A 22,379-nucleotide genomic window follows, 5' to 3' on the forward strand; every position below is an offset into this window, starting at 1 on the left:
GCATTGAGTAATAGCGATACTATTACATTGTGGACCAAGAATTAAACTAATGGCAAATGATATATAATTGAAATATCAAAAGACTACTCACAGTAATGTACGCATGAGTAATATGTCATTGGATCTGCTGGGGCAATGTGATAGCCAGTAGTATTAATATTAACAGACGTCCAGTGGAATTTCAAAGGTCTTTTATTGTCACGAGTACCAATTAAAGTACAGTGATATTCGTATTACCATACAGCCATACTAAAAAAAATCAACAAGACACACAACAACATAAAAGTTAACATAAACATCCACCACAGCGGATTCCCCACATTCCTCACTGTGATGGAAGGCATTAAAGTCTAATCCTCTTCCCTCATTTTTATGGCAAGTGACAAGTTCGCTGCTTTAGAATTAAAGCCCAGAACTACATTTATTGGAGATAACCGAATAAAAAAGAAACTATTTATACAATTCTTTTCATAATTTAGGTGCATGTCTGAAGCATTTTTGCAGCCAATTAAATATTTTTGAAATAACAGATTAATGCCACACTGCAAGGCTGCTTAGAAATGAATAACCGCCTGCCAGTTACATCCTTTTGGTTGCCATGAAAACTGGTGGAATGGATATAAAGGCCAGCATTCCAGACAACGCTTCCAAAGGTATCACAAGAGAGACTGAGTTGTATAACATACAGAGGTGCTGACTGAAAGGTAGTGGATCAGCTGTGATTAACTATCCTCTTCCTTGCAGATGATCTTTCAGCTAGTAGCATCTCCTTTTCTTTCACTTAGTCTCTTGGTCTCAGTCCTTTCCATTAACCACTCCACTCCACCCCTTTCTCAAAGCATAGAATTTTTCATCACTGAAATGGGCCCTTTTGGTCCAGTTCGCCCACACCAACCATGATGCCTGTTTATACGAATACCATTTTTTTTAAGCACTCTATGCTTTTCTTCTCCAAGTATCTGCCCAAATTCATTTTCAACATCATAATTGTCTCTGTCTCCACTAACTCATTTGGCAACAGATATTTACCACCCATTGTATTGAAAACATATCACAGATCTCCTTTAAATTTCTCTCCTTTTATATTAAACTTGTTCTTTCTAGTTTAAAATGCCCCTGCTCTTGGAAAAAAACCTGACTTTCTATCCTATCAATGCCCCTCATAATACCCAACCTCCCTTCCATTGACTCAATTTTCACTTCATGCTGCCTTGACAAGGCCAATCAAGGACATAATTGAGCATAATCAAGGATGAGTTTCACCCCCTCTTCTCTCCCATCAGGCAAGAGGTGCAGAAATGTGAAAACACACACCTCCAGGTTCAGGGAGAGTTTCTTCATAGCTGCTATCAGGCAACTGAACCATCGTATCAACAACTAGAGAGCAGTCATGAGCTACTATCAACCTCATTGGTGACCCTCGGACTATCTTTAATTGGACTTTACTGGGCTTTATCTTGCACTAAACATTATTCTCTTTATCATGTACATGTACACTTTGAATGGTTATCATGTATTATCTTTCCGCTGACTGATTTGCATGCAACAAAAGCTTTTCACTATACCTCGGTACATTTGACAATAAACTAAACTAAACTACCCATGTTGAAGTTCAACAGAGTGTTCGCAATATGCCAAATATCCTTAAACCTCTGAGGAAGTAGAGGCATTGGTGAGTTTTCTTTGTCATTGCATCAGTGTGCTGGGCCTAGAACAGATTATCGGAGATGTGCACACCCAGTAACTTGAAGACAGCTGCTCTGAAACTGTCCGGCCAGTAAAGATAGGTGCATGGCTCCTCGGCTTTCCCTGCCTGCCCTGAGCGAGCACCACAAATAGTTTACCATGAGGTAGACAGCTGCACCTCCCTTTTCCCGATGACGCTGTCTAGTCCTTGCAATGGATTGAGAGACCTTTGTGCTGGAAGGTGAAGTTTGGAGAACTGGGATGCAAGCCATGTCTCTATGAAATAGAATAGCATCCCCTCATGTCCTTTTCCTAAAGCAATTTTGCCCTTTAAACTTATTTTCTAGGGACTATACATGGGCCAAGTGGATGCTGGTGAGGTGAGGATTTCTAGGCCCCGACTCTTCATTCTTACATGGAGGCTGCCTCGGGACCACATTTTCAGCCACGTGTGGCTGCAGGAACCTATTTCAGTTGTGGAACAACAACTTCTACAGAATACTATTAATGAGTCTGTCGATTCTGAAAGTAGGAAGTATCAAACCAAAAGCAAAAGAAAACACTGATTAATTGAGTCAGTTAATTGAAAGGAAGAAAAATACGCAAAACGGTTCATTTTAAAATGAGTTGTACAAGGAATTGAAGGAACCCAATAGATGGTGCTGTGGTCTAATCTTCAGTTCATGAAATTATTTTAAACAGTTTGAGCTTTCAGAAGTTGCCTGGAAGCATTCACTGCACACACAGGAGAAATAATGCTGCAGAGAGAATTGAATCAAAATACAGAGGAAGGAACAGGCACAAAGTTAAATCCCTTTCTTCCCATCAATTATCCACTTAGTACATTTTAAGCATGAAATAATGCCTTTAATGAACCATAAGGAACTTTACTACAGGACTCTTCTTAATCGGCATAGGAATTCCACTTTTGTGATGATAGGCATGGTTCATAAGTTGCAAAGTGCTCCATCTCATAACTTGCTATTTCTAAATGAGTAAATCAGCCAAATTATTCAAAGGCACGGACGGCATTTCTTTCCACTGCTATGCGGATGACATACAGCTTTATCTCCCCCTGAAACCCAACAACCGGTCAAATTTAATCAGCCTCATGCACTGCCTTGAGGACATAAAATGTTGGATGGCACAGAACTTCCTTGAACTAAACGAGAGCAAGTCTGAGGTCATCCTATTCGTCCCCCCCTGACTCCATCAAAATGATAACAGGCAACCTTGGAAGCCTATCCTCCCTAGTCAAACCGCATGTCAAAAACCTTGGCATGATATTTGACTCTGCATTAAAGTTTGACAAGCAAGTCAACGCTGTGGTAAAAGCCAACTTCTTCCAGCTTCCTACCATAGCTAAAATCAAATCTTTCCTCCGATTTGACGACATTGAAAAAAATCATCCACGCATTCATTTCCTCCCGCCTAGACTACTGCAACTCCCTATACACTGGGATCAGCCAATCATCCCTGTCCCACCTGCAATTGGTCCAAAACGCCGCAGTGAGACTCCTGATGGGTACCCGTAAAAGGGACCACATCACCCCGATTCTGGCCTCTCTCCACTGGCTCCCAATACAGTACAGAATCAACTTCAAGCTCCTCCTATTCACATACAAAGCCCTAAACGAGCTTGCCGCCCCCCCATATCAAAAATCTTCTAACCCACCTTCTATCTCCAGGTCCCTCAGGTCGGCCGACTTGGGGCTACTGACTATCCCGCGGTCTAGGCTTAAGCTCAGGGGTGACTGCGCTTTTGCGGTTGCAGCTCCAAGACTGTGGAACAGCATCCCTCTCCCCATCAGAACTGCCCCCTCCATCGACTCCTTTAAGTCCAGGCTCAAAACCTATTTCTACTCCCTAGCATTTGAGGCCCTCTGAGGGGACACTGTAAACTGTTTATGTATGTGCTATTATGTTTGTGTGCCATTGTATGTTCGTTCTTAGTACCTGAACTGATGTACAGCACTTTGGTCAACGTGGGTTATTTTTAAATGTGCTATACAAATAAAATTGACTTGACTTGACTTGACTAAAGATAAATAATAAGTGAAAGAAAAAAATTGGCAATCTTGCAGAGAATGCAGCTCAGAAATATTTTGGAAAATATCCTGGATCAGAGGTTTGTCACTTCTATGCTGGGTGGTTGGCATGCAAAGGCATAGAAAGATCGGGTATGGCAAGGCATCCAGCACATCACCAACTACAAGACCAGCAACCGCACGACTGCCGACGGCGACGCCTCGCTGGCTGAGGAACTTAACTGTTTCTTTGCTCGTTTCGAGGTGAAAGCTACAGTGGCAGACATTACACCCTCTCCAGCACCTGACAGCAACACCTTCACTGTGCAGGAGTATGATGTTAAGCGCGTGCTCAGAGCAGTGAATCCCAGGAAAGCTGCAGGCCCCGATGGTGTGACGGGCAGAGTGCTGAGGGAATGTGCAGACCAATTATCTGAGGTCTTCACAAAAATCTTCAACCTGTCCCTTTTAAAATCCACCATCCCTCCCTGCCTGAAGTCCGCCATAATCATCCCACTGCCGAAAAAGTCTGTCATCAGCGGTCTTAACGACTACCGTCCGGTAGCACTCACACCGGTCATCACAAAGTGCTTCGAGAGACTGGTCCTGCAGCACATCAAAGCCAGCCTCCCACCCACCTTCGACCCACACCAGTTTGCCTACAGAGCAAATAGGTCTACAGGGGATGCCATCGACACTGCTCTTCACACTGCACTGACCCACCTTGAACACCAGGGGAGCTATGTGAGGATGCTCTTCCTCGACTTCAGCTCTGCCTTTAACACAGTCATCCCGAGCAGACTGGTCACCAAACTTTCCGACCTTGGATTTTCCCAAACCATCTGCCAATGGATCAAGGACTTCCTGACCAACCGCCCCCAGACCGTCAAAATAGGCCCTCACCTCTCCTCCACCATTACACTGAGCACCGGCTCACCACAGGGCTGTGTGTTGAGCCCCATCCTTTACTCCCTCTACACTCACGACTGCGCCCCCACCCATCCCACCAATACCATCATCAAGTTCGCGGATGACACGACTGTGGTTGGACTCATCTCAGAAGGAGATGAGACAGCCTATAGGGATGAAATCCAAAGGCTGGCAGCATGGTGTTCAGTGAACAATCTGGTCCTGAACTCCTCCAAAACAAAGGAACTTATAATTGACTTTAGAAAAACCAGTGGAGATTACGACCCACTCTACATCAATGGGGTCTGTGTGGAAAGGGTACCAGCTTTCAGGTTCCTGGGTACGCACATCACAGAGGATCTTACCTGGTCTACCAACACCATCACCACAGTAAAGAAGGCACAGCAGAGACTCCACTTCCTGAGGATCCTCAGGAAAACCAACCTGCAGGAGAAGCTCATGTTGTCCTTCTATCGCTGCTCCATCGAGAGTGTGCTGGCATACTGTATAACCACATGGTATGCCAGCTGCTCAGAAAAGGACAGGAAGGCCCTTCAGAGGGTCATCACGACGGCCCAGAAGATCATCGGCTGCTCACTGCCCTCCCTGGAGCACCTGTTCAGCCTACGCTGCCTCAGTAGAGCAGGCAAAATAATAAAAGATCCATCCCACCCCGGCCACCGTCTGTTTGTTCATCTGCCCTCTGGTCGACGTTTCAGGTCGATCAAATCCCGAACAAACAGACTTAAGAACAGTTTTTACCCCAGGGCCATACGAGAACTGAACACTACCTTTGCACTAGGCAACACCGTTAAAAAATCTTGTACTTAATATAATTGTATTTAATTGTATTTATGTATTTATTTGTTTTTGCATTTATTGCATATATGTTTGTACGCACCGTCAGGATTGGCTATTTTTTTAATTTCGTTGTACTCGTTGCAATGACAATAAATGAATATTATTATTATTATTATTATTCAAACACCACCTCTGAGGAGCTATCACTCACTATCGGTTCTTCCTGCTGAAACAAGGTGAATGCCTTTCATTTAACTTAAAGGACAGCACAGCAAAGTGTTCCATCTAAAATTTGTGAAGGAGCAGTTTCTCTTTGAGCTGCTAGTTCACATGAAATCAATGTGCAAGGAGACTAGAATTTCTCCAAGATCCACATAGGACCATTGGTAATGCACCAATTTTATTCTGGTAAATAATAACAGGCTATGAGTGGGACGCCACTGATTGTAAATTATTGCATTCTGAACACACTGTGGAAAGAAGGATTGCAGCAGTTCAGTAAGATGGCTCACCATCTCCTTCTAAAGGGCAATCAGGGATGAACAGTAAATGCTAGCCCTACCAGCATTGCCTAGATTCCACCATAAAAAAAGAAAAAAACTGTCATACCTACAGCAATACCTTTCAGTATTGGTGCTTCCCACATCAGTAAGTGATATTACTTCTCCACTAACGTTGTTGGTATCAGGTAACACCATTTAAGGAGGATACCATTTACAATTCCTTACATTTTCCTCAATCTCAACTCAGAAAACAATTCTTACTATCACAAGTATCATTGTATCAATAGTTTAGATGACATAAATTGTGAATCAATTGTATTCATTATGCTGGTATGCCGTATGTTGGTCAAAACTTTTCAGTGAACAACAAGTAATCACAGTCAATCCTGTTGCCATATATTAGTCATATCTACATTAATAACTATCAAAGATATAATGAAATAAGAAATGGCCACAAGAACTCCGTGATATTGAATCAACAGATGGTATTTTACACGACAGATTAAAGAGGTAAGTTCCAATGTTATTTGCAGGATGCAAAGAGAAGATCCCCAATCGAAGATACACATGGCAGTCTCTTAGAAACTTTATTCTCCTTTCATAGCCTCCAATTAGTTTAAAAGACTTTGGAACTCAGCCCACTTCCAGCCAATAGGTATTTGGTCCATAAACACAATTGACCTAAGCAAAGTCTTCTGACTTCATCCTATCCTATCTCTACCCCTGTTAATTAGTTTAGTTTATTGTCACGTGTACCGAGGTACAGTGAAAAACTTTTGTTGCGTGCTAACCAGTCAGCAGAAAGACAATACATGATTACAATCTATCCAGTTGCGGTGTACAGATACATGATAAGGGAATAATGTTTAGTGCAAAATAAAGCCAGTAAAGTCCAATCAAGGATAGTCCTTGAGTCATCAAAGCGGTAGATAGTGGTTCAGCACTGCTCTCAGGTTGTGGTAGAATGATTCAGTTGCCTGGGAAGAAACTGTCCCTGAATCTGGTGGTGTGCGTTGAATACCCCTGCATGCCTCCACCCAACAAGTTTCTATCTATGCATTTCGCACAATGAATAATAATGTAAAATAGAAACAGGAGATGCTGGAAACACTCAGCAGGTCAGGCTGCATCTGTGGGAAGAGAAATGGTTAATGCTTTTGGTCGAAGATTTCTCATTTACACTCCCGTCACTTGCTCCTCAACAGACCCAAATGTTTTCCCTTCTCCTCTCCTTTTCTCCCTGCTCACTTTTCCCTTCGTCTCTTCCTTTCCCATCCATTCACTTGCCTCTTACCCTGTCATCTGTGATTTAATTTGTACCACTCCCGTGTACAAGTCAAAGATGTCCCGCTACAGAGAACTGAAAACAAAATCTGGGTTTTAACTGGTGTCATACTGAGGGAGAACTGCATGGTCACACTGAACCAAGGCTTCATCTTACCTCATATACTGATATGAACAGTTCCACAACATGATCTCTCATCAGCAGGCAGCCTTTTAATGATCTCCTCCTTCACCCAAGGAGCACGCTTGTTTTCAGTATCCACATCCAACAGCACAGTATTTACTCTCACATCTCTATCATTACTGTTTGCACCTTACAGATGTTTGTTTTATATATTTGATGTTTCTTTTTAATTTTAATTACTCTCCTCCACGGTTATAGTTAAAAATTCCCCGTGCAAACTTATGGGTCTGATTTAATAACTCAGTTCCCCAATTTAGCAAAATTAATTATAATTTATGTAATATGTCTAACACGGAAAAACAGTCCAAGATTTTAATGATTGTCAGATGTGGCTCAGTGTAGTTTTGCTTTGGAGTGGGAGGATCATAGGTTTAACCCCCAGAGTAAACAACTGAGTACAATTTGTGGATATGTCAATTACTGAGATGTTAAACCAAGCATTTATTTGCCCCCTCGGGTGGATGTAGTTGAGTCATACCAGATACTTTTTGATATTATAATATAGGATCAAGATTTGTTTGGTAATTGACAGGAGGACTGGCTACACATGTAATGCCTCAAGTTATTTCTTGTAAGTCAAGTCGAGCTTATCGTCATATGCGGTGAGGTATATCAACAACGAAAAGCCTGCTCATGGCAGCATCTCAGGCATGTTGACTCAGACAACACACAGAACGTAATTATACCTAAATTATCTAATACTGTTAAACAAAAAAAAGTGTGCTAAAATAGACAATAGACAATAGGTGCAGGAGTAGACCATTTGGCCCTTCGAGCCAGCACCGCTATTCACTGTGATCATGGCTGATCATCCACAATCAGTACCCCGTTCCTGCCTTCTCCCCATATCCATTGATTCCACTATCATTAAGAGCTCTATCTAACTCTTTCTTAAAAGCATCCAGGGAATTGGCCTCCACTGCCTTCTGATGCACCCACATGACCTCCCAATCCTTAAAAGCATAAATTTAAAATCTTCATCATTGTGTTTGAATCTCTCCCACCACTTTCTACTGCTGTGACCTTGTCCAACTCTACAACTCTACAAATACTCCAGCAACAATGACCTTTTGGGCTTTTACCCCTTTCTTCTCTCCATTGTTGGAACTGCTGCTTTATCTCCCTCTGCTCTCCTCTAAGATTTTCCTTGAAACCTATCTGCTGGTCCAAGCATTTGGTCACCCATCCTAAGAACCTATCCCGAGGTCTTTTTTTTACACACAACATGGAATCAGGCCCTTCGGTCCATCGAGTCCGCCCAACAAACAATCACATGCACTAGTTCCATCCTACAAACTATTTACAGAAGTCAATTAACCTGCAAACCCACACATCCTTGGAACCTGAGAGGAAACCGGAGCGCCCGGAGAAAACCCATGTGCTCACAAGGAGAACATGCAAACTCCTCACAGACAGCACTCATAGTCAGGATTGAACCAGGGTCTCTGGGGCTGTAAGGCAGCAACTCTACCACTGTGCTATTGTGCCAATTCTATGTCATCTACTCTCTAGTGAGGATATCTGGAATGACTTACTTTTTTTAAAGTGTTTCATAACCACTAACTGCTGTTAATGCTTCGGAATCAATCTGAAGAAGTGTTCTGACCTGAAACATTGCCTGTCTATTCCCTCCCCAGACGCTGCTTGACCTATTGACTTCTTCCAGCACTTTGTGTTTTGCTCAAGAATCTGCAATCTCTTGTAATTCAACTATTTTCTGCTGCTGCTGAATCGAATACCTTTCCATATTTATTTCACATGTTCCTTCCTGTCCAGTTTGATTGTTGTGCTTTTGCTTTGGTTGATAAAAAGCTACGCTCTCTGAAACAGACTGAGCTAAATTTTGAACTGCACATTGTACTGCAAATATCTTACTGACACCCAGCAGAATCAAATGCTGCAACAAGATTCCCATTGACATTTCAATTAAATTAACAGTTGCACATTGCGATAAGGATGTTAACTTTAATTGCTAGGTAGGCTTTTCTACATTTGCTTTCATAAATAGATTACCTTCTAAATGCTCTTCTAAAAGTGTGTTTTAGTGTACAAAAATCAATTACGGAAATAGGTTTTAAATATATTCATCAGTGATGATTCGCACAGACAGAGAGATCTCCTGGAGTGCTTCACCTGAGTGCTCAGCAGATGGACTGGTTTAATACTGTATGCCAGTTACCTGCTGCTGGTCAGTGCTTAACAGATTGCAATTAGTGTTCTCATCTATAACCATACAATGTTATTATAATAAATGACCCCATAGCACCACAGTAATATGGCAGGTGGCCACGTCCATACACACGACTGCATATTATATGTAAACAAATGCACGTGAGCAAGCAAATACAACGTGTATGACATGCAAGCGTGGCGGTCTGACTTAGAGCTGACCTTGAGCTCACAGTAGATTTCTGGGTTGGCTTGGATTCTTTGGCAAATGTCTCAGCAGGTTGGCACTAAACAATAATGGTGGGCTGAAGATAGACACAAAAAGCTGAGAGTCAGAACGAAGATACTCCAGCTTTTTGTGTTTATCTTTGGTTTAAACCAGCATCTGCAGTTCCTTGGCAGGCCACAGCACTGGCAGGAGAAAGTTCCGACTGCCGTGCAGTCATGCTTGCATGTGATGCATGTTGCATTTGCGTGCTCACATGCATTTGTTTACATATAATATGCAGGTGTGTGATGCAAATAGCGGTGGCATTGCCATATTACCACAGGATGTGGAGCAGAGGAGTCCAGCAGGAAGAAGGAAGGTTAAAACAGTGGGTGGAACCCTCTGCACCAGAAGGCAGATAGAGTGAGCAACACCAAGGTCATGGGTACATGGGTGAAGCCTTGCTACACAATATCATCCAGCACAGGAATAGACATCAAAAGGACTACAATGGCATAATTTGACATCTGTAATGTCACACTACCTGTGTCAGAGGTTGATGCCAATTATTTTGATGGGAGAAAAAATGACAATTCTGTAACATAGAAATGTTTTGAAAATCCATTGGAATCAATGACTGTCAACCAACTACTTAGATTAGTAAGGATGTCAAAGGTTACAGGGAGAGAGCAGGAGAATGGAGCTGAGAGGGAAAAATAGATCAGCCATGATGGAACCATGGTGGAGCAACTCGATGGGCCGAATGGCCTAATTCTGCTTCGATGCCTTGTGATCTTATGATCTACCAACTGGTGGCGTTTATGTCCATTATGATGAAGTGCTTCAAGATGTTGAATGAAGCAAATCAATTCTTGCATTAGCAAGGATCTGGGCATAATTCAATTTCCCTACCACCATAATAGATCAACAGTGGATATAACCTTATTGGCTCTCCACACTGCACTTGGACAATAGGAACATTTATGTCAGGCTGTTGTTCATCGACTACAGCTCAGTGTTCATCATCATCAATCCCTGCAAACACATTGTCAAAATCTAGGAACTGGTTCTCTGCTTACCCTATGCAGCTGGACCCCTGGTTTTCTCATCAACAGACCTCAACCAGTATCAATTGGCAACAACACTTCCTCGCTAACCATCAGCACAGGAGCACTTCAGGGCTGCATGCTCAGTACCCTGCCTTACTTCATCCACACCCACAACCAGACGCAGCTCCAATGCAATCTTTAAATTTGATGCCAATATCACCATCATTGGATGAATGGCAAGTAACATCGGCTCAAAGTACAGGAAGAAGAGAGATGAATAATCCAGTTTAATAATCAATCATGCTCTCAATGTTAGCAAGACCAAAGAGTTGATTTTGACTTCAGGAAGGGAAAGCCAAGGGATCAGACACCTTCTTCATCAGCAGAATGTTGGTGGAGAGTCAACACATTCAAGTTCAAAACACATCTCTGATGATCTGTCCTGGGGCAAGCACATTGATGCAATTACAAAGAAAGCTCAGCAATACCTCTACTTCCACAAACGTTTCAGAAGCTATGGCCTATACCCGAATACTCTATCAAACTTCAACAAGTGTATGGTGGAGAACATATTGACTGGTTGTATCAAGGCCTAATCCGATAATTCGAGTGTTCAAGAATGGGGAAGGCTCCAGAAAAGTGGTGGACATTACTTGATCCATCAAGGTTATTTACCTGCCCAACATCGAAGGGATCTTCAAGAAATGCTGTCTGTAGCAAGCAGCCAATAACATCAAAGACCTTCACCATATTGAACATGTCCTCCTTACACTCTCAGAGTGTGGTTGGTTAAATCATTAATAGAGTGGCAAGAGATTCCCATGATTTTCATCCTTTCAAGTTGCTTGAGTGAATTTTGCCTTTCATGTCACCTCTGATTCACCTATCTTAAATCTGCCATTGGAGATCGTTTCTCCTTGTTTTTTTTTACATCAAAACTCTTTGTGGCTTTTCAACAGCTTTATTCCATCTAGGGAGACACAAGATAATGTAGTTGCAGGTCTCTAGCTCTAGTCCATCTATCTTTACATCCACTGATTTATGGAAAGGAAAAAGAACAATAGAATTAGGATCAGGAAGAGCCCATCCAGCCCTTTGAGCCCGTACCAACACTGATCTTCTGATCATTGTCCACCATCACAACACTCGGCTTCATCAAGTTCAGGCTCAAAAGAAGGTGGATGTAGAGTCAGAAAGCAGCAAAATGTTAGATATACTTTCATAGGCGGCCTGCAGGGATCCTGATGAATAGTTTCTGAGAGTGAAGGTAACCCTGACTTTGACCTTGATAGCAGCACCGGCACATGAAATGTAAATCATTAGTATACATCAAAGGGAACAATGAGTCTCATACTCCCCCCCCCCCCCCCCCAGGAGAGACTGCAGTAAAATTCTCACCAGTAAGAAAAACAATTCAAGCTAAGGGGTGACCTTACAGAAGTTTATAAAACATTGAGGGGCTTAGACAGGGTAGATAGTCGTGGTTTTTCATTCCCAAGGTGGGAGAGTCTACACCCAGAGGGCATAGGTTTAATGTGAGTCTCACTAGGGCCCTGTGCAACTGCAGAAGGACCTCTTTGCTCCTATACTCAACTCCTCGTTATGAAGGCCAACATTCCATTGGCTTTCTTCACTGCCTGCTGTACCTGCATGCTTCCTTTCCGTGACTGATGCACTAGGACACCCAGATCACGTTGTACGTCCCCTTTTCCTAACTTGACACCATTCAGATAATAATCTGCCTTCCTATTCTTACCACCAATGTGGATAACCTCACACTTATCCACATTAAACTGCATCTGCCAAGCATCCGCCCCCTCACACAACCTGTCCAAGTCACCCTGCAACCTCATAGCATCTTCCTCACAGTTCACACTGCCACCCAGCTTTGTATCATCTGCAAATTTGCTAATGGTACTTTTAATCCCTTCATCCAAGTCATTGATGTATATTGTAAATAGCTGCGGTCCCAACACCGAGCCTTGCGGTACCCCACTAGTCACTGCCTGCCATTCTGAAAGGGACCCATTTATCCCCACTCTTTGCTTTCTGTCTGTCAACCAACTTTCTATCCATGTCAGTACCCTACCTCCAATACCATGTGCTCTCATTTTGCCCACCAATCTCCTATGTGGGACCTTGTCGAAGGCTTTCTGAAAGTCGAGGTACACCACATCCACCGGCTCTCCCCTGTCAATTTTCCTAGTTACATCCTCAAAAAATTCCAGTAGATTAGTCAAGCATGATTTTCCTTTCGTAAATCCATGCTGACGGAATGATTCTATTACTGCTATCCAAATGCTCCGCAATTTCGTCTTTTATAATTGACTCCAGCATCTTCCCCACCACTGATGTCAGACTAACTGGTCTATAATTTCCCGTTTTCTCTCTCCCTCCTTTCTTGAAAAGTGGGATAACATTAGCTACCCTCCAATCCACAGGAACTGACCCGGAATCTATAGAACATTGGAAAATAATCACTAATGCGTCCACAATTTCTAGAGCCACCTCCTTAAGCACCCTGGGATGCAGACCATCAGGCCCTGGGGATTTATCAGCCTTGAGTCCCATCAGTCTACCCAAAACCTTTTCCTGCCTAATGTGGATTTCCTCCAGTTCCTCTGTCACCCTAGGATCTCTGGCCACTAGAACATCTGGGAGATTGTTTGTATCCTCCCTAGTGAAGACAGATCCAAAGTACCGGTTCAACTCGTCTGCCATTTCCTTGTTCCCCATAATAAATTCCCCTGCTTCTGTCTTCAAGGGACCCACATTTGCCTTCTTTTTTTCCTCTTTACATACCTAAAAAAGCTTTTACTATCCTCCTTGATATTATTGGCTAGTTTACCCTCGTACCTCATCTTTTCTCCCCGTATTGCCTTTTTAGTTATCTTCTGTTGCTCTTTAAAAGAGTCCCAATCCTCTGGGTTCCCACTCTTCTTTGCTATGTTATACTTCTTCCCTTTTATTTTTATGCTGTCCTTGACTTCCCTTGTCAGCCACGGGTGCCTCTTACTCCCCTTAGAATCTTTCCTCCTCTTTGGGATAAATTGATCCTGCAACTTCTGCATTATTCCCAGGAATACCTGCCATTGCTGTTCCACAGTTTTCCCTGCTAGGGCCTCCTTCCAGTCAATTTTAGCCAGCTTCTGCCTCATGCCTCTGTAATCCCCTTTGCTATACTGTAATACTGACACCTCCGATTTTCCCTTCTCCCTCTCGATTTGTAGAGTAAAACTTATCATATTGTGGTCACTGCCTCCTAATGGCTCATTTACCTTGAGTCCCCTTATTAGGTCAGGTTCATTACATAACACTAAATCCAGAATTGCCTTCTCCCTGGTAGGCTCCAGTACAAGCTGTTCTAAGAATCCATCTCGGAGACACTCCACAAACTCTCTTTCCTGGGGTCCATTATCAACCTGATTTTCCCAGTCTACCTGCATGTTGAAATCTCCCATGACCACCATAGCATTACATTTGTGACATGCCAATTTTAGTTCCTGATTCAACTTGCACCCTATGTCGAGGCTACTGTTTGGGGGCCTGTAGATGATTCCCATTAGGGTCTTTTTACCCTTACAATTCCTCATCTCTATCCATACTGATCTCTATCCATACTGTTTCCTCGTCTTTCCTCTGACACTTCCAGTGACGTTATTATAATACAATTAAAAAGCAATTAGATTGTTTCGAGCATATTAATTAGGTTTTACTCTAACATTCTGTGTAAGAATCCCAACTCCAAGGTTACAGCGTGACCGATGTCTCTCTTCGCGGCAGCACTGTGATACATCTCCTCTGCTTCCACACCAGTACATTGGCACTGGAGGGCATTGGCCAGAACTGGACATATTACTCCAGCTGAGATGTAACCAGTGGCTTTCAAACACAAATTAGCACAATGACGGGCCTTAGATTAGGATATATATACACATATATATATATATATAGATTAGGATATATATACACATATATATATATATGTGTGTGTGTGTGTGTGTGTGTGTGTGTGTGTGTGTGTGTGTGTGTGTGTGTGTGTGTGTGTGTGTGTGTGTGTGTGTGTGTGTGTGTGTGTGTGTGTGTGTGTGTGTGTGTGTGTGTAGGAAAAAAACTGTAGATGCTGGTATAGATCGAAGGTAGACAAAAATTGCTGGAGTAACTCGGCAGGCCAGGCAGCATCTCTGGAGAGAAGGAATGGGTGACGTTTTGGGTCGGGACCCTTCTTCAGACTCTATACATACATACACACACATAGTGCATATTATCTATATTTTTATTTATTAGATATCTAAGGCCCGTCATTGAACTTATGAAACTTATGATAACATTATATATATATATATATTCAAGGCTCTATTCAAGGCCTATTCAAGGCTCTCCCAAAGATCGGCTGCCCACCAAAACTGCAGAGCATGATAGAATCCTTCCACATCAACACGAAGGGACAGTGCAGTTCAATGGCAGTTTCTCTGAGCCCTTCGACATCCGCAGTGGTGTCAAACAAGGCTGCGTCCTCGCTCCCACACTATTTGGGATTTTCTTCGCTCTGCTCCTGAAACATGCCATCGGCACCGCAACAGAGGGGATTTACCTGCGTACTAGATCAGATGGCAGGGTCTTCAACCTCACCCGCCTCCGAGCCAAGACAAAAGTACGTGAAGCCGATGACGCAGCAGTTGTGTCCCACACTCAGCAGGAACTACAGTCACTGATGGACCGCTTTTATTGGGCTTGCAAGGACTTTGGGCTGACCATCAGACTGAAGAAGATGAATGTCCTGGGACAGGATACAGAGGAACTGCCTGTCATCACCATCGATGACTACGAACTTGATGCCGTCCATCAGTTCACGTACCTCAGCTCCACCATCACCCACAACCTCTCCTTGGACACAGAGATTGACAAGAGGATCGGGAAGGCAGCTACAACTCTCGCTCGCCTCACAACTCGAGTGTGGACCAATCCAAAGCTGACAGTGAAGACAATGATAGCAGTCTACAACGCCCGTGTCAACAGCACGCTGCTGTACGGCAATGAGACATGGACTACATACGCCAGACTGGAGAGAAGACTCAACACCTTCCACCTTAGAAGCATCCGCCATATCCTGGGTATATCCTGGCAAGACAGAGTGTCCAACGCCGAGATTCTGTCTCGCGCTGGCCTCTACTCTACTCTACTCTACTCAGGCACGGTAGGCTGTGGTGGCTTGGCCATGTCCACCACATGGAGGACGGCCGTATTCCAAAAGACATCCTCTATGGAGAGCTATGTCTCTATGGAGACATCCTCTATGGAGGAGAACCATCGGCCGCCCAAAATACGTTACAGGGATGTCCGCAAGAGAGATTTGAAGGCGCTCGACATTGATGTGGAGTCCTGGGAGAACATTGGGAGCTGACCGTATGAGATGGAGAGGTACCCTGAACCAAGATCTCAAAACGGGGGAAGAGAGACTGATAAATGCAGCGGCAGACAAGCGGGCACGCAGAAAGGAGCACAGCAACTTTAACAGACCAGAGACCACACACAAATGTGACCTTTGCGACAGAGACTGTCACTCCCGCATTGGTCTCCAGCCACAAGCGATGCTGCTCTAGCCGAGGTGTGGAGCAAGCAGCCAACTAGGATGCATCACCCTTCTTGAGGAGACTAAAGAAGGTCCATCTGTCTCCTCAGATTCTGGTGAACTTCTACCGTTGCACTATGGAGAGCATCCTTACTAACTGTATCACAGTATGGTATGGCAACTGCTCTGTCTCCGACTGGAAAGCACTGCAGAGGGTGGTGAAAACTGCCCAACACATCACCGGTTCCTCACTCCCCTCCATTGAGTCTATCCAGAGTAGGTGATGTCTGCATCGTCAAGGACAGCTCTCACCCCAACCACAGATTGTTTACCCTCCTCCCATCTGGGAGGCGCTACGGGTCTCTCCGTTCCTGAACCTGCAGGTTCAGGAACAGCTTCTTTCCTGCGGTCGTTACCTGACTTAACTCTGCGCTTCGGTGATTGGTGCCATCCCCCCCCCCCCCCCCCCCCCTCGGGCACTCCTCCCATCAGTGACTGATCTCGCTCACCGGAATTTCCACTACCGCTACTGTGCATATATGTTTTACTATTCCATCACATGCACTCTGGTTAAGATGCTAACTGCATTTCGTTGTCTCTGTACTTGTACACTGCACAATGACAATAAAGATTGTATTGTATTGTATTGTATTGTATTGTATGACCGAGGGGGCCTAAGAATATATATATACGTTATCATAAATTCATAAGACAGGAGTAGAATTAGGCCATTGGGCCCATCGAGTCTGTCGTGCTATTCAATTATGCCCAACAGAAGCTCTTTGTATAGTGTGTTTTATTTTATTGTTGAAGACAATGCATCGTCAGTACAAATTGAATTGGCATTGAGATTTCAGACTCCAGGACGCTGAGTTCTACTCTATCGCATTACCGGCACACTGAGAAATTGGGACATTTCTAACCGTAGGGAATAGTTGCTATTGGAGACCAGGTCATTCATTCTCGGGTTTTACTTTAACGAGAGTTTGCTGTGACCCACTCTACTGGACTGATGTGGAGCATCGCTTCTCAGAGCAAGTTGGTGAAAACAATTATATTGGTTGCAAAGTTTGTGCGAGCGGATATTACTCTTCACCCGGTGTCGGGAGACGGGAGATGCGGTGAGTTGGGACTTTTCGGATAAACGGGTTTCCACTGTGAGCGACGTCCCTCTGCTTTTAGCACGGTACACTCGAACTTTGCCGGCGGAGATGACCTGATTTCAGCTCTGTAATGAAGTGGAGTGTAAGACAGGGGGCAGAAGTGTTGAAGCGAAGCAGCTTCATGCGGTAGACTTGCCAGAATGCAATTTGAGAGCGGGCAGAAGATAGGGGTGCTGGTGGTTCGCAAGGCGTGTGGTCATTGCGACGATCACAGGTAGGTTTCTCATCTCCTTTCTCGGCTCCGGGTCGTTTTATTATTGGGAGACAGCTACCTGCTGATTCTTCCTGGCAGAGTTGCGCTGTCCTTGGTGCTGATATATCCAGAAGATGTCTGGTGAGAACCAAGACAAGATTCTGCATCCATCATTATTAACACCGCGCTCAAAAGTACAGTTGACGGTATCTTCCGGGCAAGCGGGGGAAACGAGCATCAAACACTAAGGTTTTTGAACTCGGTGAACGCGGCTTCATTTGGAGAGATTTTTAAGGAGAGCCACGGAACTAACAGCATGATCTTGGTGTAACTAGGCTACAGTGCGCGATTTAGCCTGAAACCCCTACGTTGCGGCTAGAATAGTTACGGAGTATATCTTGTAGCCATTTAGATTAATTTTAGATTACTTTTATTTTTTGCAATTCCGGCATTTTAGCAAGTGTTGATGATTCTAAATCTATTTGTACAATATAGTTGCTGTAGCGGTGACACGGAAATTAATTGCACGGGGAATGATGTCGTCGCACCTCTTTAGCCTGCCTTGGCCACATTTACGTGTAAATCGGCCGTGGTTGTGTTACTAGTGAATCCCGGAATGCCCAGGGTGTAGTTGATCTGCGGCCAGATTAGAGATCGTCAGATGCAGATACTTCGGTGTCCGCGGCCCGAGTTACCTACCACTCGCAGTTTAGCTAATCGATCTAAAATTGCCATTCCGAGATCATTACCAAAAAAAGAGAACTTGACTTGACATTTCACAAGCGGTTTTAAAAAAAAACACAATCACGTTACTCCCCGGGCAGCAGGAGTAAGAGTGGGTACATTAACGATCCACTGCCAAAGGTTGTTACCAAGAGCTTCTGTGAGAAATATAAAATACTGCGAGTTGGCAGCATGTGTGTGGAAAGAGGAACAGTTAATGTTTGTTCTATATACCGTCTATATCTCTCATTTCCCTTTCCCCATGACTCTCAGTCTGAAGAAGGGTCTCGACCCGAAATGTCACCTATTCCTTTTCTCAAGAGATGCTGCCTGACCTGCTGAGTTACTCCAGCTTTTTATTGCTATCTTCAGTTAATGTTTCAACTGCGGAACTAACGAGCAACCTATTTGGACTAACGAGCAACTATGTTTAATGTCACTTTTGACTCTCTCTTGACTTTTTTCTTCCAGTGTTGCCACCGACTGAATGCCCATTGCAGACGGTGAACGTTTGGTCCCAATGTGTTCGGTGAGACGATAGCCATGAAGAGCGGCGTGGAAGGAAGCAAGCGTCCTTGCTTGGAAATTATGCTCCTGTGGCTGCTCTTTCTCCCGCTATCGCCCAGCGCCAAGGAGCACGAAGTGGGGAAGAGAGTTCTCCTGTCCATGAATACGGCCCAGCGCTCGGTGGCTCGGAACGACGGCGATGTGATCATCGGCGCTCTCTTCTCCGTCCATCACCAACCCCCAGCCGAGAAAGTGGCCGAGAGAAAGTGTGGAGAAATTCGGGACCAGTATGGGATCCAGCGGGTGGAAGCCATGTTCCACACTCTGGATAAGATCAACGCCAACCGTAACCTCCTGTCCAACATCACTCTGGGCTGCGAGATCAGGGACTCTTGCTGGCATTCCTCCGTTGCCCTGGAGCAGAGCATTGAGTTCATCCGGGACTCCCTCATCTCGATGCGGAACGAGAGGGATGGACTGACCCAATGCCTGGAAGGGCCAGTGGCCGGGGCTAAAACCAAGACGCCCATCGCCGGGGTTATCGGCCCGGGTTCCAGTTCGGTGGCCATTCAGGTGCAGAACCTACTCCAGCTCTTCAACATCCCGCAGATCGCCTACTCCGCCACCAGCATCGACCTGAGCGACAAGACGCTCTTTCAGTACTTCCTGCGTGTTGTCCCTTCAGATACACTGCAAGCCCGAGCAATGCTGGACATCGTACAGAGGTACAATTGGACCTACGTCTCTGCAGTTCACACTGAAGGTAAAGTGGAGTTTGTGTGTGCGTGTGCGCTCTGGGTTCGCGCAGCTGGTGGGAGACTAACTTGCATCATTGCGTGAACATGGCGCAGCGGTAGAGTTGCTGCCTTACAGCGCCAAGAGGCCCGGGTTCGATCCTGACTGTACCTGTGCTGTATGCAAGGAATTTGTACGTTTTCTCCGTGACCGCGTGGGTTTTCTCCGGGTGCTCCGGTTGCCTCCCAAAGACCTACATGTTTGTAGGCTACTTGGCTTGGTAAAATTGTAAATTGTCTCCAGTGTGTGTGGGATAGTGTTAGTATGCGGGGATCATTGGTCGGCTCGGACTCGGCGTATCTCTAAACTAAACAGCAGCGTAATTACCTGCCCCACTTAGGCGATTTTAGGGCGACTGCCGGCGACTAGGCTGTCGCCGAACGTTCGCCGGAGTGTCGCGGGCATGATCGTGATGAGTCATCCAAAGATCGTAATGGATCGTAGTGGATCTCGGCACATCGCCGAGAAATCCAACAGTTTGAAATCTCTCGGCGACAGCTGGCTTGTCGCCAGGCATCGTAGCTTATTGCGGTCGCTGTCGCATGCTGTCCCCAGGTTTGATAGGTTCTCTTAGATGCATTTAGAAACACATAATATTAAAATAAGTAAAGTCATTTCAAAATACCATAAAATCCTTGTGTTTCACCAATTTATTTACCGTCAGGACATTTGACAGGTAGATTGGAGGCGACAGTTTGACGGTCAGGTAAGCGTGGGAATTTTCGCGATGTTTTTGGCCTTAGCCATTACATTTAAAGTGGGCTCCCAATCCAGATATTCAACCCAGAAACCAGATATGCATCTCCCTTACATTTTCAAAGAATGCCCACACACTTTTCGCAAAACTCCACTGAACCACTTTTTAAATTATTTTTTTAAATACAGCTATTAGTAAACTGGAAGTAAATCCAGTTTATTCCTTGTTACAGTGAAGCTTAGTTTTTAAGTAACCCATACAAGATGTTATAGTTCAAAACTCTCAAGCACTTACCGACTTGTCAGTGATTTCAGCGAAAATTAGGACGCCGGAGAAGCATTGACAGCGTGGGAATTTTCGCGATGTTTCAGAAGACGCTGTAATCTCGACCTGACTCGGCATTGCCGTGGTCATTGTCGTCGGGTAAAAGAAAAGTTCGTCGATCTGCTACGACTTTGACAGTCGCCGGCAGTCGCCAAAAAGATCGCCTAAGTGGGACAGGCTTTAACTTGGTTCAAAGCCATCGCGTTGAATTCGTCCCTTGGTCTCGCAATTCTTGGATAAATAGAAACAGGGTGGGGAAGCAATCCACGAACGTTCCTGTTTATAGATTGTGTTGTGTTGCCTTCCCGGTTTTAACTGGTTTATGTGGAGGAGTTGTGGTTCTGTGCAAAGATCACGCAACCCCCCCGCCGCCATATCTGACAATTCCACAGACCAATTCAATGATTCAATTATACTTTATTGTCACATGTACCTAGGTGCAGTGAAATGCTATGTTTTGCAGACAACCCGGTAAGATCATACAGCAGACCTCACCTGGGCAGTATACAACAGTCACTACATTCCTGGCGCCGATAACGTTACAAAAGAGCTGGGTTAATAGTATAACTGCGATTTATAGTCCAAGTCAAACGGAAATTATTATCTAATGCCCCACTGCGGTGAGGTACAGGTACAATGAAAATCTTGTTTGCAGCAACATCACAGCCACACAGACTCAGACAGCGTACAAAATAGAAATTATCCATAAATTATACAAGACTGTGAAAAGACTGCGCAAAAACAAGACATTGGTGCAAACAAGATTTGACAAGTCCATGGTAGTTCAAGATGTGATGAGTGGTGTTCCATTACTGAGGTAGGAATAGGGTTGAGCAGGTCGATTCAAGAACCTGGAAATTGCAGGAAAGTTGCTGTTCCTGAAAGTAGTTGTACCTGTTGTTATTTAGGTTATTGCTTCCATTACACGCGTAAATTCTTGAAAGTATAACTTCAAGCCTAATAGTAAAAATGTATTCTGAATTAAATTTATATTAATAAAACAGGTAGGTGCTGCAAATAAATATTAGAGTCATGGAGTGAAACAGAACAGAAACGAGCCCCTCAGTCCAACACACCCATGGCAATTTTTTCGACTTGATGGGCCGAATGGCCTAATTCTGCTCCTATCACATATGACCGTATGAAATATTCAGCAGGTCAGGTAACATCTGTAGAGAGAGGTGTCAGAATGTATTCTAGTCTGAGTCTCCAAAGTCGCAAATTACGCTATTAAGCTGAGGTGTCCTTTGCCTGTGCTGGTCCTGTATGAAATGGCCAGGGTTTCTGCCACTGGCAGGAGCTTGCCAGAGGTACAGTGCATTGGGCACATTGCAGGGTGTCCTACCACAGCCCTGCCCCCTTCCCAGGTGAGTTTCCATTGGAGGGCCAGGTGGTCTCCTGACTAGATTCCATCCTATTCTCAAGCAAGGGTCACCTTTAACACCCCCTGAAGTAGAAGGAAGTGGTAGTATGAATTTAAAATCCTTCAACTGCATAAAATTTAATTTTTGGGAATCAAAAAAAATCTGTCAGCGGATCATTGCCATAACTAGAATCTAACTAATCTCATCGAAAATGAACATTT

General features: G+C 44.3%; 1 protein-coding gene across 1 annotated transcript in view; it reads left to right on the top strand.

The window, feature by feature from the left end:
- Positions 1-17,713: 17,713 nt before the first annotated feature.
- Positions 17,714-22,379, top strand: part of LOC144596765 (metabotropic glutamate receptor 1-like) — a 175,572-nt gene continuing 170,906 nt past the window's right edge. The window contains exons 1-2 of the mRNA XM_078405527.1: positions 17,714-17,769; positions 18,943-19,741. Coding sequence (XP_078261653.1) covers positions 19,015-19,741 — 727 coding nt within the window. The 5' untranslated portion in view covers positions 17,714-17,769; positions 18,943-19,014. The remainder of the gene's footprint in view (positions 17,770-18,942; positions 19,742-22,379) is intronic.

The sequence above is a fragment of the Rhinoraja longicauda genome, chromosome 9 (genome assembly GCF_053455715.1).
Source record: "Rhinoraja longicauda isolate Sanriku21f chromosome 9, sRhiLon1.1, whole genome shotgun sequence".
NCBI classification, from domain to species: domain Eukaryota; kingdom Metazoa; phylum Chordata; class Chondrichthyes; order Rajiformes; family Arhynchobatidae; genus Rhinoraja; species Rhinoraja longicauda.